General features: G+C 42.2%; 1 protein-coding gene across 9 annotated transcripts in view; it reads left to right on the plus strand.

Moving 5' to 3' along the window:
* The first annotated feature begins 1,079 nt into the window (after positions 1-1,079).
* atxn2l (ataxin 2-like) overlaps positions 1,080-24,647 on the plus strand; it is a 34,307-nt gene continuing 10,739 nt past the window's right edge. For 3 of the 9 annotated variants that reach the window (XM_067233774.1, XM_067233777.1, XM_067233779.1), the window contains exons 1-16: positions 1,080-1,174; positions 1,594-1,636; positions 1,870-1,926; positions 2,100-2,171; positions 2,434-2,626; positions 3,907-4,028; positions 4,255-4,346; positions 4,859-5,074; positions 5,305-5,624; positions 11,167-11,253; positions 11,505-11,645; positions 12,722-12,799; positions 12,956-13,017; positions 14,266-14,528; positions 14,682-14,751; positions 14,946-15,089. In XM_067233774.1, the coding sequence (XP_067089875.1) occupies positions 1,158-1,174; positions 1,594-1,636; positions 1,870-1,926; positions 2,100-2,171; positions 2,434-2,626; positions 3,907-4,028; positions 4,255-4,346; positions 4,859-5,074; positions 5,305-5,624; positions 11,167-11,253; positions 11,505-11,645; positions 12,722-12,799; positions 12,956-13,017; positions 14,266-14,528; positions 14,682-14,751; positions 14,946-15,089 (1,977 nt within the window). In that variant the 5' untranslated portion in view covers positions 1,080-1,157. The remainder of the gene's footprint in view (positions 1,175-1,593; positions 1,637-1,869; positions 1,927-2,099; positions 2,172-2,433; positions 2,627-3,906; positions 4,029-4,254; positions 4,347-4,858; positions 5,075-5,304; positions 5,625-11,166; positions 11,254-11,504; positions 11,646-12,721; positions 12,800-12,955; positions 13,018-14,265; positions 14,529-14,681; positions 14,752-14,945; positions 15,090-24,647) is intronic. The other 6 variants (XM_067233775.1, XM_067233780.1, XM_067233781.1 and 3 more) reach the window with 4 other exon arrangements.

Raw genomic sequence — 24,647 nt, forward strand, 5'->3', positions numbered from 1 at the left:
GGGGGGGCACCATCGTAACTTTTTGTGAGCATTTAAATACATCTCTTGTTCTGCCTGTTTTGTAATATACGTGTCTAATATTTCTATACTAAAATAATATCGGTATTATAAGAATTATAACTATGATGATTTTTCAGTTGGCTATTTTTTGGTGCCCCCTCAGGAGTTGGTGCCCTACGCACAGCGCGTAGTGAGCGTTATGGGAGAGGCGGCACTGGCTACTAGACTACACAAACACTGTTTTTGACGTGATTTAACATAACATTTTGATCGAACGAGTTGCAATAAAGTACTCACATTAAGGAAAGTCAGGACTGCGTTCATAACGTGATATAACATTTTAGTTGACATTGTCCAGGGCCCCTTAGATGTCATGTGCCCCTGGGCAAGTGCCCAGTTGCCCTAATGGTTAATCCGGCCCTGGACGTAAGCAACTACATGGGGTGCTAGTTTACGCATTTCGGATTGGTTTCAAAATTAGAAAAAATCTGGAAAAATTCTTCTATGAAAAAGATAGTAGTATGAGCCAGGTTCGATAATCCAACAAAAATTATTGGGGGAGATAGTTTTGTAAATGTTGACTGGAGTTAGTAGAATAAAAACGACCGGAAGAGCCAGAAGTCTAACAAGAAATGCAATACCACCTACATCCACCGGGCCATTTCTTCAAACCGAGGGGCGAGGGGTGGGGGCTTGCCTTGTCGCCGTCTCAAATCGGACAAAAAGTCTAACCAGAATTCACTGTTTCAAGTCAGCCGCCTGCAGCCGGCTGCAGCGCTGCATGAAGTCAGTTCATGTCGAACGCACCTAATGTCGACTGCCATTGCTGTCTTTTTATTGAGAAACACCCCGTGAACCCAGTAGACCAATTGAATACCACGAAAAGACAACGTGGTGAGCATTTTGCCCAATAAACTAGCAGGTACCGAGTTGCCAAGTAACACTGCATGATTGACAGATAGACAAGCCAATAGAAAAGAGAAATTATTTGACTGAGAGCAAATACAGCCATTCACCTTTTCCAGCAAATCAGGGATGGGATAATCAGTGTTTTTGTTGTTATTATTCAAGGTATTTGCTTTGGTGTAGAATTGTGTTTTCGGCCTGTCAAAACGCATGAATTTTCACTGAATCATCAAGATTGCGGAATAACAGGCATGCACATGACTAAAAAGTATGGGCTGTAGTCATCATAAGGTTTTGTATTTATTTGTACATAGTCTACCCATTTTATCTTTTGACAAACAAAATTAACACGGTCGTCCTGCGACCTGGTGGCGGTTCTAGCTAGCCTAGCGTTACTAGCTAGCTAACGAATTGCTAGCTAGCTAAGTCAGCCCTTTGTGTCATTGCGTTAGCGTTTAATATAGCGTCCTATTAATATCGCTAGTTTGGTAGATAAACCGTTAAATATTATTTAAACCACACACGCTTTAAGCAATGTGACTAACCTCACGGTGACAGTTGGGTTAAACAAGCTTGCTAGTTAGCTACGTCTTAGGCAAACCTATGCTAGCTGGCGTCAGTCGATTGAAGTTTATTTCCAGCGATAGAAATGTGTAGCTATATATAAACGTATGTATTGTATTATAGGACAAGAAACACAATGAAGCCGCCATCTCAAACCCAGTCTTCTGTAAGTGAAAATATGGTTATTTGGTTTATTAGTATGTCGCTAGCTAGATATTTTCTGGCGTAAAAGGTTGGCGAAGACTCCAGCTAGACAAGTCAAGTGTGAATATATTAATTTCGATCATGTTTACAGTACCTTTTACCTTGTTTAAGGTCATATCAAGTTTGAATTAATATTGTGGGGTTAAAACACTAAGTAATAGGAACACATGAAGATATGTACCTTTTTGTCCCCAGCTGTGCGAAGGTGTTTACAACAATGCCCGAATGCTTCATTTTCTCACAGCAGTAGTGGTAAGTTGTATACCTCTCCTCAGCAGTGATGATGTAACTTTATTATTGGAGTTTGCCTAATCATTAAGTGTGCTTTACATGTTATTGAGACACATAATTGCATTTTCCAGATTGCCATCATCAGGACTACTATCCTCCTTATCTTCTAACAATTCTAATATAATATTCCGTAGGGTTCAACCTGTGACGTGAAAGTCAAGAATGGCTCTGCATATGAAGGAATCTTCAAAACTCTAAGCTCGCGGGTAAATTACAAATGATCTTCAACTATTAAGAGGTTCAAAGATATATATATATTTTTATCAGCCATTATATTTTCATGAGATGTCAATCAATATACCTCAGTCTGAATACTTCAAATGTGTAAAATGTTTGAGCTTGACCTTACTGGCCAAGCTTGCTTGCCAGATTTAAGACATTTCTGTTTTTTTTATATTTTTTTATTTCAAGCATTATCAACCATTCCTCTGTAGTTGATATATATATATATATATTTTTTTTTATCAGTGTGAGCTGGCCGTGGATGCAGTCCACAAGCGAAGTGAGGAGAGAGAGGGGGATGGAGGAGGTGGAGAGGGAGGAGGTGGAAGCTCAACTTCTACACCCAGGATTGAGGAGATCACAGACACCATGATCTTCAGTCCTACCGACCTTGTTACCATGACGTGTCGAGACGTGGATCTCAATTTTGCCATCAGAGGTTTGTGTGAATGCACACATGGTCAAAGGAGCACTTGACATGAGTGCCTGTGTGTATGTGGGCTGTCAATTAGTCCAAGGCCGATGTTACTAAAATATAAGGTTCTGATTCACAAAATCCTGGGGCTTCACAGTGATCAATACAACCAAGGTGACTTAGCTGACTGAAGGCCTTCACATAAGATAAAAATGGGCAGCATCCTAAATATTATTTTCCATTTAGTTGACAGGGTCAAGGCACTACTCTTAGACCAAGAATAAAATCTAGTTTCTAGTCATGCTTGCTTACCTTTTGAAGGCAAATTTATACCTACAATCTTGCAAGCAGCAACTTGGTGAGGGGTAGGGGTAAGACAGAGTATTGGGATTCGGCCTTAGTAGCCTCTTCAGCATCAAGAGGGAGGGACATTCCAAGACTGTCGATCAAACTTTGTGAGGACAGGACCTCCTGTAAAAAAAATTGTCAGTTTTAATTCCCAACACCTTAAGTCATTCCCTGTTACGTTAGGAGGGCTGCACACCGAGTATGTGGCTTGCCTATGCGAAACATAAATATACATACACAGTCAAAATAAATTATATGCAAGTCTTGTCTACCTTCCCCACACCTTTTGCACAATTTGTCTTGATTGGTGAGAGGGGCTTAACCACTTCTGCACATCAATGAACAAGAGTACAAAAGACCGTTCAGGAGAATTGTTGGTAGAAACTTTGGTTATTGGAAGATGTGACTGATGGCTGAGCGGTGAGGGAATCGGGCTAGTAATCCGAAGGTTGCCAGTTCGATTCCCGGTCATGCCAACTGACGTTGTGTCCTTGGGCAAGGCACTTCACCCTACTTGCCTCGGGGGAATGTCCCTGTACTTACTGTAAGTCGCTCTGGATAAGAGCGTCTGCTAAATGACTAAATGTAAATGTAAATGTAAATAGGGTTCTTAGTTAGAAATAAACACCAGCCTTTGTGGAAAAAAAGGAGAATTTGAACAGGCAATTCAAACTGAGAATGAGTCTTGACAGTGCTGGTGTGAAATTGGTTGAATTGGAACAATTTGTAATACTCAATCGCTCCCTGTGGAATTATTGTATTTATCTGACATTCTGAGTAGAAATTCCATTTAATTTCTCTTCATCAGCACTGGGGAAAAATACCCAAACTGTGGTATTTATTTAACAGTATCTATTTATAGTGCACAGAAAGTTTACATTTGGACAACAATGGTCCCCTCAAATGTGTAAATATGGACTGCTAAAAATGGTGAAATACAAAATGTGTGTGTGTAGATACGTTCACAGACACTGCCATCAGCTCGACACGGCTTAATGGGGAGCACAGGGAGAAGGTTCTGCAGAGATGGGATGGAGGAGACAGCAACGGAGAGGGCTACGACCTGGAGAATGATGCAGTAGGACACGTCTCACACTTTCACACACAGGCCCACACTTACACAGGCCCATTAATACTCAATATCAGTACACAATTTACATCACAAAAGAGCTGGTGGTGTACTTGTGGAGCAATTTACTGAGCTAGGGGTGAAGCCCCTCAATGTTGAAATTGCACAAGAAAGCAAAATGCCTGTGGACGTTTTCTCACATCATTGATGGTCTGGGTTTCTGTTTCTCCATCAGTCTAATGGCTGGGATGCCAGCGAGATGTTCAAATTTAATGAGGAGACGTACGGCGTGAAATCCACCTATGACTCCAGCCTCTCCATGTACACGTGAGTGGTCTATCCAATGCAGATTCTCGCAGAGTTGAATATCTAACTAGCCAATTTCAACCGGCAACAAAAAGGAACTTCTGATAGAACCAGCAGGCAAAAGCTGCCATTAGGAACTGTTTCAATGTAATCTATGGACCTGCTTAATTTGTCGCAATTTTAGAATAAGACTATCTATTTGTGTTTCTATCTTTTATCAGTCTAAAGCAGGGTTCTCCAATCCTGGTCCTAGAGGGCCGCTGTCCTGCATGTTTTAGATGTTTCCCTGCTCCAGCACACCTGATTCAAATGAATGGTCATTAACCGGCTTCCACAGAGCTTGATAACAACCCATTCATTTGAAACAGGTGTGCTGGAGCAGGGAAACATCTAAAATATGCAGGACAGCGGTCCTCGAGGACCAGGATTGGAGAACCCTGGTCTAAAGAGACAACACTAAGCAAAATGGTATAATAATAATAATACTTATTCTCTCCTTCCTCCTTGATTTCTTTCCCTCGCTCCCTTCCCAGGGTGCCCCTGGAGAAGGGGACCTCTGAATGCTTTCGTCAGCGGGAGGCCAGGGCAGCAAGGCTGGCCAACGAGATCGAGGGCTGTTCCCAGTACCGCCGGCGGGTCTCACTGGAGAACGACGAGGGGAAGAGCGAGGAGGAGAAGTACAGCGCCGTGGTCCGAGAGAGGGAGGAGAGGGAGAGGGGCAGCCCTGGCTATGGCAGCTCCGCCAGCAGGTGGATGGATGCACACACACACACACACACACATGGATGTATACACACATACACACACACACCCAGGCACAGGCACACCTATACTGAACATAGACGCAAATAAATGTATGGGAAAACCTGTGCAAGATATTCACATTTGATTGGGATTAGAGAGAGAGAGAAATAGATTCAGTTGTGTGCAGCTTCATATACGGAATTTCATTCTCACTGTCTCACTCACTTCCTCACAGGGATGGCAAATACATTCCGTTGCTTCAGAGAGCCAGAGAAATGGGTGTGTTTCCTGGCAGCTTGCGGGGTGGAGCCTCTGGTCCCTTACCAAACCGAACAGGAATTCCAAACTCCTCCCGGCCGGTACCTCCCAGCTCCTCCCCCAGGTCGTCCTCTGATAAAAGCAGCTCGTTGTCTGTCAGAGGAGCCTACTCTCCCCACCATTCCCAGAGCAGCCCAACTGCAAGTGGCCTACCCATTTCCAGTAATCAGTCGCTGCCTCACTCCCTGTCTCACCCACAGGCTCTCTCTGATGTATCACGCTCATCACTCAATGGAGGTAAGGGTTGTTTATGGGGGCATGTGTGTCCATGATCACGGAAGATCCAACTTAGAGGAAGACCTACAGTATTGTGCAAAAGTCTTGGGCACAAAAAAATTATATAAATAAATAATGGTATAGCTAAAATACTTAATTAAGAAATACTTAAATGACAAGACAAAAAAAAGTTCTCAACATTGTGCTGCCACAGAAATACAGAAGACAATTTTTATTGTATACAATTCCTGTAATCAAATCGTTTTTTAATAGTCCTTTGCGACTGTTGCTTGTCAGACTCTACAAACATGATCCCCGTTGTAAGCCATGTCACACTGTAGGATCTCAGTTGTCAGTCATGTCAGATTGTATGACAGTCAAGATGCAAAAAACGGACACACGGAAAAAGACTGGTACAGTTTTACGTCATCAATCCATCAATCCATTTACAATGGTAGCTAGCAGTAAACTAAAACAAACTAGCGTTAATTTTATTAATGGCTTGTTTTTATAATGAAAACTGAAAACTTCTTGTAGTACTAAGTGCGTCATCAGGTTCTGCATACCTATTGGTTTTTGATTGACAATCGTCGTAGTAGAAGAAAATCTTCTGACACTGCCAGAATGTAATCGCTTAGAGGCAAAATGTTATCCCAACGGCCATTAATTGTGGGTCAGGGAAAATTAGTGATCAACGACTACAAATGTTTTGGCTAAGATTATGGGAATCATGTAGGATTTTAAGAATCTGTTAGGATTCTCAATTTGTCTCAGATGACCAAATCTCGGCCAAAATCGTACAGTGTGCCGCCGGCTTAAGAATTGCGTAAATAACATTTTAGCCATCTTTGAGCACCCTCTTTGAATAGCCTATATTAGGCCTATAACTGAATGCTGAAAGAATGTAACATACTCTACGCACAAAAAGTTTATAAAAGAGTGAAAACACACAACAAATGATCATCCTAGACCAGTGGTTCTCAACCTTTTCAGGGCCTGCAACCCCTATCCATTATTCACGTCCCTTGCTTGCCCCCCTATTGTATTTTTTTTTTTTAAACATGATTGAATGATGGAATATGTTTATCATCGGTTTCCCAGGAAGCCAAAAAAGCCACGTGAATATAAATTATTTTGAGTGTTAAACAAATTACAATTATAATTTTACATTCTGACTCGTTATTGAGGTCAGATGGCTGAGCGGTTAGGGAATCGGGCTATTAATCAGAAGGTTGCCTGTTCGATTCCCGGCCGTGCGAAATGACGTTCTGTCCTTGGGCAAGGCACTTCACCCTACTTGCCTTGGGGGGGGGGAATGTCCCTGTACTTCCTGTAAGTCGCTCTGGATAAGAACGTCTGCTAAATGACTAAATGTAATGTAAATGATTAGAAACAGCAGCCAATCTGAAAGCAATAATTTGGTGTCGGCCAAACAAAAAGCATTCTTACAACAGAAAACAGGAGCAGCCTACCTAGGAAGAAGTATCTGGTTACTGGGGGGAAAGCTGAAGGATATGTAGGCTATCCTATATTAAAAAGCCTAAGGATCTCAACTGTCTTTTGAAATTGCTTTGAAAGTTGGTGTGAGCCCTGCGCCCAGGGCTCGAAATTGGCAAGCGCCAATGGCATGTCGATTTTTGGGCTGGCGACTAAATTGTGTCCGATGCTCCGCCATTTGGCGAGTGAAATTGCGGAGTACAGCTCCCGATTTCTGTGCCCGTCATGGTTAAAAGAAAGCTTGCAATGCCAACACGAACAGTTGTGCGTGCATCTAGGTGGCAGAAAACCGTGAAGATAGCCTTTATAACAGCTAGAGAATGACACGGATCAGGAAAAGGTTGAGGATGACAGCATTTAAGAGAGAAAGAATTGATCATTGATCTGTCACATCAGAATTTTGTTTTGGGTCACGAAAGTCTTGAAATTTGAGTGAGAATGTCGCCCGGTAGATCACATTAGGCGGCAGCCATGTCTTCACGTCATGTCACAAAGTTCATAATTTTACAGTTTTACAGTCAATTCTACACCTAAAAAGTCGAACAGGGCAGCTTTCAAGAGATATGGGAATTCTGCTTTTAGCCAGCTGGTCCAATTATTTTTGTGATTTGTGTAAAACTGGCAATCTGAGTGAGACTGCGTCCCCGTCACACTGTTTTGACGTCGTTAGCCTCAGTCAGACTCGGGTTGCTCACTGGCAGTGTGCACAATGTTGTATTTCACTCCATTCTACACTATAAACGTCAGGGAGGCTGCCTTTTGTAGATACAAGCCTGCTGAAGATAGCCAGCATCTCGGATTTCTTTAACCGAGCCTGTTTCATTCGTCATTTGCCTGAGAAAGCGACCTCAGTTAGCCAGGCTAGTTTTGCCCGATCACTTGGTCAGGCTATTTAAAGGTGTCGGGGTCAAGTGACTTTTGTGCATGGACAAATGAAACGTAAATGTACGTGTTCAAAAAGTTAATGTCAAGCCCTGAAATCCAGTGGCCAGAGATATATGATGACTTAATCGACACGAGTAGTAGGCCCCTGGAACCCCCTGAATTAATAAATTATTTCAAAAAGTAAAATTGTTTGATTTTGTTTAATCCATTCTAATAGTGGTTTACAATTATATTAAAATCATAGGTAAAGGTTGTTTGTCAAACAATCTCAGAGTATGTCTGAAATGCCAGGTTTAATTTTGGCAGGTAAAAAATATTATTGGCTGGTAACTTTTTTCATCTACCAGCCATTTTGTCTGGTAAGCCAAAAAGTTAATTTCGAGCCCTGCCTGCGCCCATGGTTGTCTGTCAGGTTCTTCCCTGTGGGTTACGGAGAAGTTAATTTCAGCCTGGAAAAGAAGATTGCATTGCATGTTTGATGAATACAAATAAATGTGTGACCATGCTTTGTCTAGTGTTGTCACGATACCAACATTTCGACTTCAATACTGATACCAAGTGTATTATCACGGTACTGGATACTGAAACGATACTAATGATTTAATTGAAATGGAGTTTTGTCTTATCGTCAATTGGAACTTTTTTGAATGTTTAGAAATGTAAGCATAAATAAAATGGTTCCCCGGGTGATTGAACCCCTGTTCCCCCTGTGCTCTATGTTAGAGACTATGGTGAAGAATAAACTTGTTATACATAATGATAATCGTAAAGAAATCATGAATAAAATAACTTTTGTAGGTGTGCTTCTCAGGAGTAAATCCCAGTGCGTAACTGTCGGGAGGGGGGGGGGGGTGCTGGTGGTGATTGGCTGGTAAGTAGCAGTAAATTCATAGACTACTATCAACTCGTAAGCTACTTTCCTCCGTATTCCTGCACCTCGTCCATTTATTGTATGTAGCGGGACAAGTTATCCCTTCTCAGCGTGAGAAATACAAGGTGTAGGGACAATTTGTGTTTTCGTGACATTGGTAAGGACATGCCCTAGCGTCCATATTCAATTCTAAGCTATTGTAACTACGGTTGGGTATCGTTTGGATTTTTACGATTCCGATGCCGAACCGAAACTTTTAAAATGATTCCAATTCCTAAACTATTCAGATTCTTGAAAAAATGAAAAATGACATCAAAGAAAGGCTCTTTTCTAGTTTTTCTTTATTGAAAGATATTTAAATGTAACAATATATTAATGTTTTAAAGTAGCCTACTTAAATATATAATAACTAAACTATAAAGTCACCTAACATACAACTACAATAAATAACAGTTACACTGTTAACAAGTAACAACAAAATAAATGTTGAGTTGGTATGGTAACTAAACAAGCTTCAAACTTATTTTTTTTTAAATCATATTTGCCTTATCTGGCAAGATACGACACCCCTCCTGACTTATGGCATGTCCTGCACAGGAGAAAACTCTCTCAGATGGTGTCGAAGAAGCCTGTACACACAGGTATGAGTTTGAAAGGGCAGACAAATTGGGGAGGCTGTCCCGGGACCAGGGACTGATGTCCGAAAGCTGTTGGACACGGTGCATCCCTCTGCTTTAAGAAGTATCCCGTGTGTTGCCGCATGTTTCAATACATTCGACGTGCTTCCCCCTTTGCACGTAATGATTTTGAAACATTTGTTGCATTTTGCGATGTGGGAATCCTTGACTGTGAAATACAGCCGCACTTTCGACCGCTTCGCTTTAGGCATTTTAACCCTTGTGCTGCCTTCGGGTCACATGACCCAAAGGTTCATAACGAGCCATCGTTGTGTTTACCCAATTTTACCCAATACAAAAACAAATAAAAATAATTTTCTTTTAACCTTTGCAATGTCCCCCACATTGCAAAGGTTAAAAGATTATAATTTTTTTTATTTTTTTTGTCTGAGACAGCCCAACGGTTAAAAGAAAATGCTTCACTTTGTTTTTGTATGCGGTAAATTTGTCGCAATACGACGGTGGGTCACAATGACTGATGGGTCAGAATAAACCCGAAGATAACACAAGGGTTAAAGGCACTAAAAGCTAGCTAGCTAATGATAGCTTAGCAGAGCAAGTGTAATATGTTTACTAGCGATCACGTGCAGTGAATGGTTCATATGCTTTTACGTCTGTTTTGGTGAGCCCAGAGGGAAAATATGGCATTTAAAAAGTAGCCTACATTTACGGTAGCTAGCTAACGATAGACTACAGAGAAAGTGTGATATTTTGACGTCCGTTTCAGAGCGACAGAGGGAAAATATTTCAGTCGACACATTAAGTGGAACCGAAATTAGCGTTCTAATCTGGTCCGATTCCATAGTGTAACCGGGTTTCGGTAACCAACCCTAATTGTAACAGGCCAAGCACTGTCCAAAGAACTGAAAATCTGCGCTATTCAGAAAAAAAGCCCTGTCTTTAGCTTTGAAAGCCTCGTCAAAAAACACCTCAACGCACACCTTTCAAAATCATGCTTCCAGTTCCCCCCCATGTACTCTAAAGGACACCTTGGGGGGTGGTACCACCCCCATTGAGAAATACTATCCTAGACAAAAGCCTACTTCAGAAATTTGGTCCATAAACATTTGTATTGGCTAGGTGGATTGTAAATAAAGGCTGATGCGTGCAGCGCTAAACCCTGGGGGAACGTGTAGTAAAATCGGCAAGATAAGATGACAACAATGGCTGTCCAAATATCTTTTGAATATCGAATTTCAAACTAACTTTACCACGCTACCACATTTTAGCATCTTTCTCTGACATTTTGAAATGTTTCCTCGCTGTCAACATGTTTGTTGCATTTATAAAGCTTGCGCGCCTCTCTGCTGTTTGCTATTTGTTTGCGTCATCCAAAAAATAATTGTTCAGTCAGTCTTTTCACCCCGAACGTATTTTTTGGGGTGCTATTTTCGGCTGAATAATTTTGGTTGCCGAACATTCGGTGCATCCCTAAAATGAAGAGTGATTTCCAAATTGACCCTATGACCCCTATACTTGTTCTGCATTATTATCTAATTGAATCTTGGAGACTTCAAGGGGCGTTTCCCTTATGAAAATTTGTTTTTTTGTGCTAGCAAGATGGACTGTGAGTGAGGCACATTTGAGTACCTTCATATGTTAGAGGTGGATGACAAGGCTTTCTGTGTCTCAGTGTTGTCAAGAACATCGCCCAAATCCCAGAGGCCTATTCAGACCAACAGAACTCTCCGCACTGCAAACTCCCAGTCCTCACCTGTGGGTGTGTAGCTCTCACAAATGCATAGCTGCATTTTCTCTGTCACGTGCACACACTCACTTACAATGTCAACATTGTTTAAAATGTTCCTTCATTCCTTTCTTACCTCTAATTCTCTGTGTTATTGATTTAAAATCATATATATATATAGATAGATATTATATCTTTAAGTGGTCATAACACAGATGTAGATGATTTTACAGATCATGCTTAAAGTAGACATCACCTACTCCACCATTCTTTCCTCCACTAAGTGTCACGCTCTCCAAAGCCAGACTCCCCTCCCCAGGACCTTCCTCTCACTGCTCCTGACTACCTGGACACCTCCCCGTCCTCCTTGGTTACTGGGGCACCTCCCAAGCCCTCTGGCCCCACCCCCCACCTCCCTGTTGATGGTGAGAAGACAACACACCTTCTAGACTGATAAAAACACAAGACGCATACATCTGTTGAATAGGGTTGCAAAATTCCGGGAATTTTCAACGAAACTTTCCATGGGAATTAACGGGACGATATGGGAACAAACTTGAAATTTGCAGGTTAGCCAATAACAGGGAACAAAAAAATACAACATCTTGTAGCATAATCTTGATTAAAACAACCAGATTGAATGCAAATTCTGTTGAATTTCTACCCTGCACAGTCCTCAGTCGTATACACACAACACTACTTACTGCAGGGCTATTGAAGCCACACCCCCTGCATGCACTGTTTGCATTCCTCCATCACATGCACAGATCATTTCTAGAATCCTGCACACTACAGCAGGACTATTGAAGCCATACTTGCATTTGAGCCGAAGGACTACATCTTGTCAAAATAAAAATCTGAAATAATCGATTGAAGTTCTGCCCACAAATAAATACATAAAAATGTGTGTGTGACTATATCAGAAACGGCTTATTCACCAAGTAAGTTTGCACAAACAAGGAATTTACTATGGCAGGAAGGTGCATACGATAAACGTAGATATAAATATAAAAAGTATAAAATATAAAGTTTAAAATTCATATGTATGCATATGTGTGTATATAGACATTATTTATTTATGTATTTGTTTGCATGTCTGCTTATGCCTAAACACAATTTTATATTTATGTTTGTATAAATTGTATATAAATATTATTGGGATAAATTGCCCCAAATTTGCAATAAATTATTTTATTCCTTTAAGTATATATTGTATATGTTAAATATATTAAAAAATATTCCAAGCTTAACTTCCCATGGAAACTTTCTGTAAGTTTACTGGAAATGTTCCACCACTTTGCAACCTTAGTTGAGTATGAAGAATGTTGCTTTCTAGTTGGGCCAAGTGTGTCCAGAAGTCTTGATTTAAACTGGCCAGGGAAATGGTTAGTCTCTGAAACCTCGATGGCCATCCCTACAACCGGTTATCATGGGAGGTCAGTTGGTTTAGTGTCACTACTGTCTGTCATGCTTTTCTTTTGTTGTCCTTTGTCTCTTTCAGTGAATGAGATTCTCAGCACAGCAGCTAAAGAAAGGCCAGAGGGCCTAGCCAGCCCACAGGAGGGCAAGAGTTGTAAAGGTATTTTTCTTTCTCTCGATATGCAGCCTGTGCACTGCAGTTGATGGAACAATCGTATTATGTCTGTGTTTTGCATCCCTATAGTTCCTCTTCTTTGTTTTGTTTTTGAAGATTCAACATTTGGTGTACTGTGAACAAGTCTTTCTATCCTTACAGTTCCCTCGGTTCAACAAAGGTCACAATTGGAGGAGTTGCGGAAATTTGGCAAGGAGTTCAGGGTAAGTTGCTGAGCTTGTATGTTTACCCCCCGATTTGGTCAAACCCATATTGCTGTTTATCTGACATCTACAATTGCTGTTTTTAAGCCGCATGCTACATTTGGGACAGTCTCACGTCTTAGACTAACAACAGAAAGTCTGATCTTGTCTCCATGTCCTATCGTTGCTTTCACCGGGCGTGCCTGCAACCTATATTCTCTCTCTCTCTCTCTCATATATATTATATATATATATAATATTATTGGGTGTGCTTGCCCTTGACAAGGCGCGACCTATATTCTCTCTCATATATTTTTTATTTCTTCCCCCATCCCCCACCCCACCCGAAAAATGCTTGTATTGGATTTTATGCTCCGTTGCACGGTTTAGGCTTAATTCACTGAAGCTAATGGTGGCTAACTAGCTAGCCACAGTCACAAACGTCATGTCACTAACATCACATTAATTTAGCAGCTCGTTAACTTCTGGGAGATGGCTAACTACCTAAAATGGCAAGACAGCTGCAGAAACGCCACAGACAAAGGCCGGGGTGATAACTATTTGCTAATTTAACATTGTGATAAACACAATGGTAAAATGTAATGGACAATACAAAATACGCTGATATTATCTACTTTCGGAAACAGTAGTCTGCTATTTCACTGAGGCGTTAGCATCATGAGATTAGCCTCTGTTTCCCAACATATGACAGCGGTCTGTGATACATCCATTTTCAATCGTTAAAATAAACATTCCTAAAAAATGTGTTTGTTTTAGATTTTATTATGACTTAAGCTTACAACTAAACAGTTCGCAGGTGATATTTATAATTATATACCTGTAGTTTTAAACCAGTATAGCTTACTGTAATGCTGTACTGGTAAGAAAAACGTGTTAGTACTTATTTGAAATATGTAGAAATATCAGTTGTAAGGTTTCTGTAACAAAACGGACCCATCTGCAACTGACGCAAGCACACCTAACAATTTCCCCAGAAATTGTATCCTTTCTAGTTTTGTATGAATTTTGAATGAACATTTTGTGTGAATCCATATAGCCTCTTTGAGAACCCCCAGTGTTGAGAGTTAAGGTTCTACATTTGCTGGCTTTCGCATGCCAGGTCAACGCTATCCTTTTCTCACTGGGTCTATCGGATTAAAGACAACTTCTATTTGTCTTGTTCTCTTAAATTTCGCTTCAAGGGGATCCTACTCCCATGTAAACTACAGGATAATTATCTGATGCAGTCTCTCTCTCCAACTGTTCCAGCTGCAGCCTAGTTCTGCCCCCTCTACCAACCCAGATGCTCCCCAGACGAGCCCCACTCCGACCTCAGCAGCAGACTCCGCCTCCACAGCAGAACCCAAACCCACCTCTTCCCAAGATCCCCAAACTGCAGAGGGGCTGGCTACCAACCCCACCGCTGTTGCCAACCAGTCTGCAGGACCAGACAGGCAATTACCAGGGACACCCCAGCCAGCCAGGACCCCTGGCAGCGAGGATGGTGGCGAGATAACCGAGGGTGTGACTGAGTAAGCATGCATACTTGGGTAGTGGCAAATACTCAAATTTGAATTTGGATTCCTTGTTAATGGCCTTGTGGAACCTAAGATATGACAGTGGTTACAAGGGACACTGCATGGCACCCACACTATATGTTTACTTTTTTTCCTTCCATGGTGTAGTCAAGTGAAAAAGTCGACACTAAACCCCAACGCCAAAGAGTTCAATCCCATCAAAGGGCCCATGGCCATGGTCAGTCTTCTGCAGATCCACACCCACACACTCCAGCTCTTGACACACGTTACACACTCCACATCCACACATAAGGTCACTTCTGTAAATGATCATATAAAATGTTGGGGAGACATTACACATTTCAACATACTGTATCAAATCAAACACTATCTCTTTGTCTCATCAACATGTGTTTTACCCCCTGGTTGCAGCAGAAGCCCTCTACGGCCCCCACCCCCCCGCGGCCCAGCCCCTCACTGGTTCTCCAGCCCCCCCCAGGACAAACGGCCATCTATAGCAGCCCCCCCTACCTGTCCTACGTCTCTCCAATCCAGATCCAGGGACACTCTGTACAGGTGTGTGTGTGTGTCTGTGCTTGCTAGCCTGTCAACCAGACCAATCTGCGAGCTCACATTTTATTTGCTCTGGCAGATGGCTGTGGCCACCCTCCCATTCAAACAGATTTCCAGCTGACCTGACCTGGCTCGAGCCTGACATTATCTGTCAGGCTAGTTGTAGTAGATAAGCCGCCTACCGTATTTTTCACGGCTTGTACCCCGATTTTTTTTTACAGTTTTCTTGTGGTTGTACGGCTTATATGTTTTAAATCAAAAAAGTGGCTTCTTCCCAAGAGCTCTACAGACCGTGCAGTTGAACGGGGGCTTATTACCTGAAAGAGGAATTATTTCTACTGTGTTGTCTCAGTTACATTATCAGGGCTTGGAAATACAGTGACTTGCTAAAGTAGGCAAATGGCTAGTAGAACATAACATTTCATAATAATTTCAGTAAATCAAACAGCTGCAAGACCCAGTGAAATGTTATATACAGCTAGCAAACTAACCTATCCCTGCTCCAGTACACCTGATTCAAATGAATGGTCATTACCCAATAATAACAACCCATTCATTTGAAACAGATGTGCTGGAGCAGGGAAACATCTAAAACATGCAGGACAGTGGCACCTGAGGACCAGGGTTGCCTATCCCTGGTCTATAGTAAGGGGTCATGCCAAGGCAAAATACAGTAACTTCCGTTTCTTCGCTCACTTAGTTGCTTATCACGATATATAAACTGTATATTATAAGCCTATGTAAAATACAGGTGTTTGACTGTCACAAGACTTTTTGATTGAATTGCCAGGGTAGGATACTCACGAACGACTCATGTTTGGGATGTTTTGTGTTGAACGCCAGCTAATCCTCAGAAATCATGTTATGGATTTAACTTCTCAGAGGATGTTGTTTGCAGTGGATTTTTTAAAATGATGTTACAAGAAAAGGCAGGCCAGTAAATTAGTTGTTTTGCTGCTGCTCAACAACGACAACAAAGATTGTCAAACGAGCAGAAAGTCGCCAGATTCTTTGCTAGTCGCTAAGATTTTTGTTGTTGTTGCTAGGTTACCTAGTACAGGGTTTCCGCGGGGTCTTAAGTCTTAAATTCTTAACTTAAAATATAAGGCCTTAAAACGGCTAGATTTTCATCCGAGGTCTTAAATTTAATCTAGTCAGGTCTAAGAGTTTTACCCTCATTCATTTCCAGAAACGCTGGCCGCAGCGTTTTTATAAAGTAGCAAAAAAAAAAAGAGAGTCGTAGCCTACAGAGCGGAGCTCTAGAGTCGTTGCTACAAAACCAGCAGAACGCTGCCCTCAGAACGTTGGTTTGGTGTGTTGTAGTTCTTTCTGTGGGATCTTGGTGTTGGTATGTATGCAGTGATAAAACTACAAATCCTGTGATATATGCAATACCTGCCCGCGAAATAAGTCTGCGTCTCCTCACAGTTTGTTAAAGTTCGGCTACATGTGGAAAATGGGAGTGTACTTTCAACGAGACATGGCTAGATAACAGCGACTTCCGCTGTTGGTTACAAGCGGTACCCAGCTCCAGGTACGAGGCTCGCTGTAAACTTTGCCAAAAAAATATTCAATTGGGTGTGAAGGCGCTGGAGTCACACACTCTCAAACACTTTCTCTCTCTATTTGAGGGCAAGTTTGTTTTACCCTATTTTTATTTTGGGGGTAAGGTTTTGGGGATTTGGCACGTTGTTGGGTGTGGAAGGTTACTAATGTGATTAACCTATGTGTAAAATTAATACTTTTTCAATGACTGAATTAATTTAAATAAAATGATTTTCTGAATTTATTTGATTTGAATTTTGGTAATGCGTCGTGTAGGTCTTAAATTTTGATCTTTATGGTCTTAAAAAGTCTTAAAAAGGTCTTAAATTTGACTTACTGAAACCTGCAGAAACCCTGTAGTAGTTGAAGTGAAACCGTAACTCAGTTTGAACGTTCTTGAGTGCCGCAAAACAAAGGCAAAGAACCGTAACTGATGTTTCGGCATTCTGCCTTGGCTTCTCTACGGTGAAGACAACCCCCTATTTTCTCAGAAAAACAACATTAAGTCAAGATATTTGGCTACATAATAAAGCAGACCTTAAATGTTCCAAAAATGACAAAAACACATTTTTGACAAATTTAAGTTATGGTCTTCTGCCTTTGCACGGCAGTATAGACCAACTGCAGTCTAGCCTATCCCGCAACGTGTTTAACATTCTTTAGCCAATAAATGACATTTTGCTGAATGATTTGAAGTGCTTGACAACAAGCACTCTAATGAAATAATCACCGACTAACAACACAGAAATAAATGACAGATTGACGAAGTGAAGGATTCAAAATCTTTGTGTCTATTCCAATATGTAATGATGGTATTCTATGACACAAATCTGTGTTCTAGAAAGAGTGGTCTGGAGTCGCAGAGGTCCGATAATATCAGCTTTAATGCAGCAGTTGGAAATCAACAAGTACAGAGCTCTGGGGTTGTCTACGTTTCCCTACCCGCAACAGAGTTTGGGCTGGTTCACGAAGTCCAACTGGCTATCTTTCCCTCCCCAGCATATAATATACAGTGTAATTAAAACAGAAAGATGAAAAGAGGGTTGAGCTTGTTCTCTCGTGCATCAGGGAGTTGTTCTTGCCTCCGCGTCCCACCTGCTCGGGTGCCATCTCCACCCAGATTCAAGGTTGTTTCTGAAAATGAAAAGATAGAGACACAAAGAACAGCCTGCTTCCCACACTCAGTGTGAGACCCAAAGTTTAAGCCTGGGCACACTTCTAAGTTCATAACTTTAATAAGCACAATGCATAACTTTAATAAGCACAATGCATAACTTTAATAAGCACAATATATTCTTTAAGACATGCCTCCTTCATAAATCCTGTTGTTATATTCACTCGTGCACAGTGCCCGTGATGCATTCAGTGATTAAAATGCCACACATATTAATAACTGGGATCATAGTTAGTGCCGTGCCTGATATGCAGCTGGTGATTACAGTTCTAGAATATGTGTTGTAATGTATTATACATTCTTTAGAAGGCATGTTCATTTTAAGACTGTGCCTTTGCGCCGTGCAACAATCACCATCTAGCGGTCATTACATGTCAGTAATAACGCCCCTGTCTGTAGACTCATGGGTCAATTTGACCCCTAACTGCGCTATAAATATGGGAAACTGGCTTGGCACTTATAGTGTTAAGCGTTGTTGATAAGATGTTCGTTGTACCTCCGACAGGATTTTTCTGTACACACGTTTCATTAATCTGATTGGATAAGAGCGTCTGCTAAATGACTAAATGTTGTAGGTTTTCCAATTGCACTTATGCAAAACCCGTGCCCCACGGCCTTGACCTATCCTACCTTAACAACCGGTCACTCCTTGAAGGTCAGTCAGGTTTTCAATTGTTGAAAATGGGTAAAGGTGTGCATAATCCACATGCACACCCCGTTCAAAAGCCCAAGGAAAGATTCTCGCAGTGGACAAAAGTGTGGGAGGCCCCATTCTCAGCTTAATACCTTAAGCATCAACAAACAATGCGATGTTAGATGTGAGAATTTTTTTTTGGCCACTATCTTGAGGATATTGTGGAGGTATTACTACTAAAGAATCACTTACACTGACTGGTAATATCCTACTTATCCCCTCCATGCTTAGCAATTTACAGTAGTACTCGCTATACAAAGAAGCACAGCTTGACAGGCTAGCAACATTAACTAAGGTGTGCGGGGCTATTCCGAAAGGTCAATGTTGTCCAGGGGCAATTTGGTCTGTGCCCCTTGATAAAGGCCCTTGGAAATGGAAAATGAATTGAGAGATTAAAGACTGATGCCGCTTGCACACTGCCCCAACAAACGCAGACCAACGCCAACTGTCAGATCAGTGTGCCCCGTCAGTCGAGTTTGACATGTCCAGTCGGGTCTGGTGGAGTCGTGGAAAGTCTGACCACTGTGCGCTGTTTTCCAACTAACGGCAACATTCTGAGAGTATATTCCCTTGACAACTAGCCCATACTCGCGTGCGCAACGTTAGGGTGCACACTTTTTTTTTATGTCAAAAACTGTAGAGCCAACTGTCTATTACGGATACTGTTTGTTTGGTCAAATATATTTTATATTTAAAATGACTGGGTTTTGGACACAGGAATGAGAAGAACGCTTGATTGAGTTGTGGGATGAAAAATCCCAACTCACAAAATTAGTTCACAGGCATCTTCCAACTGCGACAGCAAGATCAACGCTGTGAAATACATCGCAGAGAAACTGGGGACCTCTGGTGAGTAAAGTAATCTACTGTAACCTCTTGTCTTAGCTAGCTAGGGCTAACAACATTGTATTGTAAAAACAGTTTACAATGTAATTAGCGTTACGAATTTCTCAATTAAAATGTTTTTATTTTAGTCACGGGAGGGGGGGGGGGCGCTCTGAGATGTAGCTAGGCCTACTAGTCTAACTGTAACATAAGCAATTAGGCCTATGTGGTTGTATCCGATCACAGATGGTTATTTGTAACATTAACACCCAGGCTACTTGGAACTTCAGTTGAATATTTAATGGTCAAAATGTAGCTGTGTACACATTGTATGAGGTAAGTAGCTAACAAAGTTAGTTGTCAGTCTCCTCGCTTACATCTAACAAGCTAACATTAGCTCAATATATATGTTAATTTCGAAATTACAAGCGTCTCTGACAACGTAACTATTTTCAGCATCTGAGGAGCAAGTTGGCTCATCATGCATAGGGTATAACATGTAATGAAGTTGAAGTAGGTAACGCTATTGTTTAACGATTAATGCTTGATTTTCAGATCATCCATTTGGGCCCCAGTCAGAAATCGTCAGAGCCCGAACAACAGCTAGCCCACAGTCTGCAGCTGGAGAGAGAGCCCTTGGAGACTGCATACAGACAGTTCACTCCATTCACCCCACATAGAGAGCCTGCAGCGCAGTTATATGCAGAAATGGATGTTATTTGTTGGGACAACGAACAACTGTGCCAGGCCCAAAAAGCTATCCATGCAGACTTCACAGCGCTACGGGAGGTCAAGGACGAGATGCAGAAGCTGGTTGAGACCATCCGTAGCCTTCAGCAATCTCCGCTACCTGCCACCAGATTAGCTAATTAAGTTCCTGTCCCTCCACCGAATCCTACGCCTGCGCTACAAGCATGCGCCTTCTCTCCCCCTCTCATTCAGGAACCAGAGGAGGGGGACATTGAGGAGGATTTGGAGTCACAGCCCTCAGGTCCTGATCCAGACATGGTGGAGAAACCCATCCCACCTAATGATCCAGTTGCAGACTTGGTAGAGAGCATGATAAAGGAACTTCAAACCATGAAAGAGCACACAAAATCTGCAGCCGAATCTAGAAAAACGCCCTCAGTGAGGTCAGCTACCTCATTCCCAGATCCGTCACCACTGAGGACCACCGGTGTGCCCATCAAACCTTCATGCAAGCAACCAGGCTCTCTCACTCCACAATGTATCACTGGGATGGCTGCATACGGTTACCCCAGCCCAGCGCAAGCGTCTAGAGCAGTCACTGGTCATGTCCAGCCAGAGAATCGGCCAGTTGACAGTGGCTGGTTCTCACAGCAGAAACCAAAGATACAGCCACAAGCCTGCGCTCAGCGTTCCTATGCTTCAGCTGAACAGAACTACAGAGGGCCAAGACCATCCATCCCCAAATTCAGCCATAGCGACCCTGGAGAGTGCCAGATTGAAGATGGCTTCGGATAATCTCTTGCCAGCCGATGGTTCAGAGCTCTTCAAGTACCAGATCCTGGTGGGCCACTTGCAGTTGGAGGATGCCAAGCTGATGGCGGACTCATACCTCAACTCACCCACACCCTACTCTTGACACCATGGCAGCCCTCAATGGACGAATCGGTCAGCCACACCAGATTGCTCTTTCAAGGATCGCCAGCGCGATGGACTCGCCCGACATAAGACGTGGTGATACAGTTGCTTTCGACAGATTTGCTCTTCAGATCAGGTCGTTGGTAGGCATGCTCCAGACTTTGGGACCAGAGGGAGAATGAAGGATTCATATATCTATGTGTCTATTCCAATATGTAATGATAGTATTCAATGACACAAATCTGTGTTCTAGAAAGAGTGGTCTGGAGTCGCAGATGTCCCATAATATCAGCTTTAATGCAGCAGTTGGAAATCAACAAGTACAGAGCTCTGGGGTTGTCTACGTTTCCCTACCCTCAACAGAGTTTGGGCTGGTTCACAAAGTCCAACTGGCTATCTTTCCCTGCCCCAGCATATCATATACAATGCAATTGAAAACACAAGTATCAAAAAAGGGTTGAGCTTGTCTAACTACTACGCTCTCAACGAAGGCAGTCGCATTTTCTTTCCCTCTCCTCCCCCTGACCTTCCCTGCTTGCTTTCCCTGCTTGGCTTCTATCGTATTGTCTAGTTATTCACGGAGAAATGCTCTGAAGTTTCAATCATTTGGATAGTTTTTGAAGATATTACTCAATCAAATACTACAAAAAGGAACAACCTGTGAGGACTGAAGCCCAAGGAGAACAGAAGTATTTTTGGCTGCCCTCCAAGACTGACCACAGGCAAGCCAACTAAAGCTTGTTCCCTGTAGAACTATGGCTTGTAATGACTGCAAACAACTTACTCAGAGGATAGTCGAACTGGAGCTAAGAGTCAGAACCCTCTTAGATATCAGAGACCGAAGACTTCATAGATTCCATGCTACCTAGCCCGGAGGCTAAGCTACCTGCCAATGAGCCACCCTTGGAACCAGCTTTCTCTCCACCGGCCGTTGGACCGGATGAGTCATGGCCTGCTCTCGGCGCTAAACCAAAGAGGCCTAGCGCCGCTTCTACCTTCATCGGAGATGGGACTGTCACCAAGGATAAACAGCAAAAAAAGCGAGGCAGAAACTCTTCCCGCATCACCTCTCCTCCTGTCACACTCGGAAACAGTTTTGAACCACTGGGAACTTTCTCTCCCTTGTGTGTGGAATCCAAGGCGAAGAGGCACAGGAGTGCTAGCCACGCAGCTAACAAACATGAAGGGCCCAGATCGCCGACACACCATGATGGTAGCTACTACACACATGCAAATCCAACACATCATCGTCTGCTGCGACCGGGAGTCCCCCATTTCACTCCAAGCCCCTCTCGGACCACTCGGGGCGCTGTTCGACCCCCTATCAAGCCTAATCAGACAACAATATCACAGGATTATCAAGATCCAAGGTATGCTAAGACTACCCACAGCCCATCAACACTTAGAGGAGCTAACACTGCTAGCACTATAGAATCTACTGCTAACACTAACGCAGTGTCTTACCTTGGTGTAGCACAAGGTCCTATCATTGCTAACCCAAATAAGATAAGAACTGGCCCCGCAGCTACTGATAAGGCAAACGTTCGAAATGCAAACACAACACCACATATGGCCACTATCTTGATTGGAGATGCCATGACAGCACATGTTAAACTGGCAAAGACAGAAAATATTTGTCTTAGCAACACATCTGTCGAGGAACTGTCCTCAGAGGTACAAACAATCCTCAACAATAAACCAAACAACCCTAAGATTATCATCCACACTGGCTCGTTTGATATCCTACACAAGAAAACTGGCACTGAGATACTTAAAAAACATTTCACCCAGCTACTGAACACACTTAACAGATATCAAGATGTATTCATCAGTGGACCGATTGCATGCTTTCGCAGAGGAAAAGAAGCCTTCAGTCGACTACTATCCTTCAACACATGGTTGGCATCTGTCTGTCTGACACACAAACTGAGATTTATCGATAACTTCAATGTGTTCTGGAACTGTGCAGACCGTTTTCAAGCTGACGGACTCCACCCAAACCGTAGAGGATCTCGACTACTAACAGCAAACATCAATCACGTGCTCCTGACCACAAATCAAGCTTTTCTCCCTATCCCTGTTGTGTCTAAGCTGACTGACGCATCCCAAACAACCTCCCATGGAACAGAACATTCAAACAGCCTCCTGCAAGGACATGGGCCCTGCACAGATCTGCACCCCCCGGATGAATTCCCTTATGATGGAACAGCTCAGTGACAGAGACTTTCCCAAAGCAAAGCTACGCTAGGACAGCCACCATGCTATTTCATTGGACATACCGGTCATCATCACAAACAGAAAATGGCATGGTAAAATGCATGGTTACAAACCTGAAACTAGTGTTAGAAGTCACAGAACTATCCATATTCTTCCAACAGATTTATCTACCCCTGTTTTATCTGTTAATACCCCACAGATGAAACTGGCCCTTCTAAATGTTAGATCACTAAATAACAAAACATTCCTAGTTAATGATCTGGTCAAAGAAAACAACTTAGACTGCATCTGTCTAACAGAAACCTGGCTAAACAATGACACGGCAACAGCAACTTTGATAGAAGCGTGTCCGCCTGATTACAGCTTTCACCAAGTTTCAAGGACATCAAAAAAAGGTGGAGGAGTCGCAGCTATTTTCTCCTCTAAACTGTTGTTCAAAATCACTGAGCTAGGTGAATTCACATCATATGAATATCTTGCTATAGAGCTCAAAACCGAATCAATACTTTTTGTTATTATATATCGGCCACCCAAGCACTAGCCAATATTCATACAAGAATTCTCTGAACTATTATCACTATGTGTCACTAGATATGACAAAGTAGTTTTAAACGGAGACTTAAATATCCAAGTAAATAAAAAAGCAGACCCAAGAACTATTGAGCTCTTAAATCTCCTTGACAGTTTCAATCTAACTCAACACATAACAGACCCAACACACCGGCACGGAAACACACTAGATCTAGTGATAACAACTGGACTAAATATCAATAATATTTCAATAACTGATCTACCCCTCTCAGACCATCATTATATACTTTTCAATGTGGAAATTATCCTAACAAAAACCAAAAAAGAATTCTTAGTCCATAGAAGATATTTAGACGACACAGCTATGATGACATTTTCTGAACAATTTGCTCTATGAGCCGACTTACCATGATTGCTCTCTGAATGAAATGGTAGAGAACCTCAATGATGCACTATTATCTGTGTTAGACTCTGTTACACCACTGAAAACCAAAAAGAAGTGCACAAGCAGAACCTCCCCATGGCTGAGAAATAAAAATGTTAGTGAAACGAAAAGAAAATGCCGTGCAGCAGAGAGAAAATGGAGGAAAACAAAGAACACTATCCACTACAATATCTACAAAGATACACTAACCACCTTTAACAAAACCATCCGTCTAGCAAGGAGAGAATATTTCTCCAACATTATTACAGAAAATGCCAGAAATTCCAGAGTTCTTTTCTCCACCATTGACCAGCTGCTAAACACTGTCCCTGCCCCACCTCCATCCTCAGCAGTTAAATGTGAAGAGCTTGCTTTGTTCTTCAAGAACAAAATAACTTTGATTAGAGCGAGTATTATTAATAGTGGGGTCGAAACTGACATCAGTAGATTCTGCAACATAACCATGAGCACATTTACCTGTATCACACTTAGTGAACTTTCCAAAATTGTCAGCGAATCTAACTCCACAACCTCAGATATTGATCC

Source organism: Osmerus mordax, chromosome 3, assembly GCF_038355195.1.
Source record: "Osmerus mordax isolate fOsmMor3 chromosome 3, fOsmMor3.pri, whole genome shotgun sequence".
Taxonomy (NCBI): Eukaryota; Metazoa; Chordata; class Actinopteri; order Osmeriformes; family Osmeridae; genus Osmerus; species Osmerus mordax.